Genomic DNA, 3,042 nt, shown 5'->3' on the forward strand with positions numbered 1-3,042 from the left:
CCGCGCCCGGCCCGGCCCGCGGCGATGGCCGGGCCTGGGGACCCGCGGCGCCTCTGTAGGCTGGTGCAGGAGGGCCGGCTGCGCGCCCTGCAGGGGGAGCTGCGGACGGACGGAGGCTGCCCGGGGCCGGCCGGGGACACCCTCCTGCACTGCGCTGCCCGCCACGGGCGCCTGGACGTCCTGGCCTATCTGGTCGAGGCCTGGGGCTTGGACATCGAGGCCGCCAACCGAGACTACAAGCGGCCTCTGCACGAGGCTGCCTCCATGGGCCACGGGGACTGCGTGCGCTACCTGCTGGGCCGAGGCGCGGCGGTCGACTGCCTGAAGAAGGCCGACTGGTAGGTGTTGGGGCTCCAGAAAGACACCCCGCCTCCCCACTCCCCGCACAGTCGTAGATTTTCGTGTACGCCGTCCGTCCCCTTCCACACCGTAGCTTTTCTCAGCTCGTAGTTCTCAGCCCAGGCTCGCTCAGCGGCAGGGTCGCCCTGGCTCAGCCTTCCCCCATAGTGCGGGTAAACTACAAGCAATGTAATCAAACAGTGGATCGTGTGTACTACATATAGCCTCGGGATGTGATGTTCTTCTGAGGACATTTAGCTGAATTACCACTTCACCAGTTGCATTGTTTTAATTGACATTACTGTAATCAATGCGGGATACATACTCAAATTTCATCAGGTATACTTGTGCTCTTGTGGGTGTTGAGCCTTGTGTAATTTTATAGCATATGTAGGCTTGCATAACCACCACTACAATCAAGATACTCTACCGTCACACAAAGCCATCGTATTTTGTTTGTTAGATTGACATTGTTTTTAGCACTCCCTATGTTGAGTTCGTTAGAGGTTGTGACCCTCTTAAAAGAGGTTCATAACGTGATGAAGTCCCTGCCTTCAAGTGATTTCTGATCCGATATAAGTTGGAAACAGAGGAGAGAGCCATATAGTTACATAAATTACATCTCCCCTACTGGTTATGTTTGAGGGTGGTTTATGGTGCTTATTAGCTCTGTCCCAATTCACTGCTATCCTGTGAACTAGCTCTAAGCAGCTCTACCTCCTAGGTACCCCCCTCCTGCAGATGCACACTCATAGGATTGTTTTCCCCTTGTTATTTCTCTCAGGGTCCTCACGGCTGGCAGAGAAGTTGCTAGTCAGAGCTGTTTTCCTGCTTCCCAGGCCCCTGATCTTTTAGGTTTTCCATCTGTGCCAAGGATGTGTGTTTTCTGAAGACCTGGTCCCTCGCTTCTTGCTTCTCGCCTCAGCTGCCTCCATCTGACAGCTTGTCCTGGTTGGCCTTAGGACTCCCCTGATGATGGCTTGCACAAGGAAGAACCTTGAGGTGATCCAGGACCTTGTGGAACGTGGCGCCAACCCGCTGCTGAAGAACAAAGACGGCTGGAACAGTTTCCACATTGCCAGTCGAGAAGGCGACCCTCTGATCCTCCAGTACTTGCTCACTGTTTGCCCAGATGCCTGGAAGACAGAGAGCAAGATTAGAAGAACTCCTCTGCACACGGCAGGTACACATGTGCAGCCTCCTCCACCCAGCACTGCAAACGTCATTCTGCTCAGGTCACCTGCAGGGGAACGGAGGATTGTGCAAAATAGAGGGCAGGAAAGAAGAGCATCTTGGGGACTTTGGCATACAGTTAGTTTCTAAAGCTGATGTAACTTGGCTAGCATGCTCCTCTTATATCATTCACTTTTCATGTATTCTCCCTAGTTAGACGGTGAGCTGGTTCTGTTCTTTACAAAGTCTTTGACCATGGGCAAGGAACTTAGTCTTTCTCTTGAGTGAGTTTCCTCATCAGCAAAATAATCATGTAACAATACCCATGTCACAGGGTTGGGCTCTTTTAAAGAGCCCAATATATGTAATCCCTTAGACAATGTTTGCACATAGTAAGCACTGAATAGCTGGTTGCTGCTATTTTTATAATTTCCACATTGTATTTATTAAAGGCAGGAGGAAGAGAGACTGTATTCCTTCATGTTCTTAGTGACACCTACCATAGTGCTATACATTTAAATAAATATAGATGCTTATAATTAAATCCTTAAGCCCAAGCGTATTTGACATATCTAATGATGATGTCAAATGTAAATGTGGGGCCAGTTTGGAGTAGTGATCCTTCACTGAATTATCTATCCGTAGATTATTTTAAATTAGTAAAAAGCAAGATTGCTGTGACATAAGAACAAGTGGATATAAAGGAGCTGAAGAGTCCAGATCAAGAAATTTAGAAAATAACCTTTAGCCTTTCGGTAGCACATTGAGTTAGGATACAGGGCTGTTTGTTTCTTTAAAGATCAATGTCTGTGATATGATATAGTCTAGGAAATATGCTACAGTTATTCTCTGGCCACAGTTGGCAGTTAGAGATAAAAGAATCCTTTTTAAAACTTTACAAGTAAATGGGAAAACTTTGTAGCTCATGAGTTATCTGGGCTCCCCACTCCCACCTCCCCTAGAGAAACAGCACCCCCATCATTGACCCAAAGTAGTAGAGGACAGATAGTCAAAGACCTTATTATTGAGTGTAGTCATTTTTTGTAGGAGAATTAAATTCTTGGTTATTTTGTCATGGATTACTATTAAAATGTTTTGCATTTCCTGGGCAAAAACTGGCCTTGGGGATTTGCAGCACAAAAGTGGAGAGATGAGTTTAGAATTGCAAGATTGTGATGACAATTCTCATGAAGATAAGATAGTCACATGTCAGCTGTGTACATGTAAAGTGGAAATATCATCTTTTACCACTTAAACAGTTACATTTTGATTTTTCTAGGGTGGTAACTACACCTAATTTAATTATTTCTTCCTGTGAGTCATTAGTAAAAGAATGGGGCAAAAAGTGGAACCAGAAGGGAAAAGCATCTTATATGTGCACTAAAAGCTATAATTCTCAACTCTCTTTTCCCAGCAATGCACGGCTGTTTAGAGGCAGTAAAGGTGCTTCTTGAGAGGTAAGAACAAAACAGCAAATTGGGGAAAATATTTATCAGTTATAACAAAGATGAATAGTGGTGCTATGTAAAG

At 46.2% G+C, this 3,042-nt stretch overlaps 1 protein-coding gene across 6 annotated transcripts in view; it reads left to right on the forward strand.

Moving 5' to 3' along the window:
* Positions 1-6: 6 nt before the first annotated feature.
* The window catches only part of ANKRD16 (ankyrin repeat domain 16), a 7,570-nt gene continuing 4,534 nt past the window's right edge, over positions 7-3,042 (forward strand). For 4 of the 6 annotated variants that reach the window (XM_008569413.1, XM_008569417.1, XM_008569412.1 and 1 more), the window contains exons 1-2: positions 25-338; positions 1,302-1,522. In XM_008569413.1, the coding sequence (XP_008567635.1) occupies positions 25-338; positions 1,302-1,522 (535 nt within the window). Of the gene's footprint in view, positions 339-1,301; positions 1,523-2,926; positions 2,970-3,042 lie in introns of all 6 variants that reach the window. The other 2 variants (XM_008569416.1, XM_008569418.1) reach the window with 1 other exon arrangement.

This window comes from Galeopterus variegatus, unplaced genomic scaffold (assembly GCF_000696425.1).
Source record: "Galeopterus variegatus unplaced genomic scaffold, G_variegatus-3.0.2 Scaffold493, whole genome shotgun sequence".
NCBI lineage: Eukaryota > Metazoa > Chordata > Mammalia > Dermoptera > Cynocephalidae > Galeopterus > Galeopterus variegatus.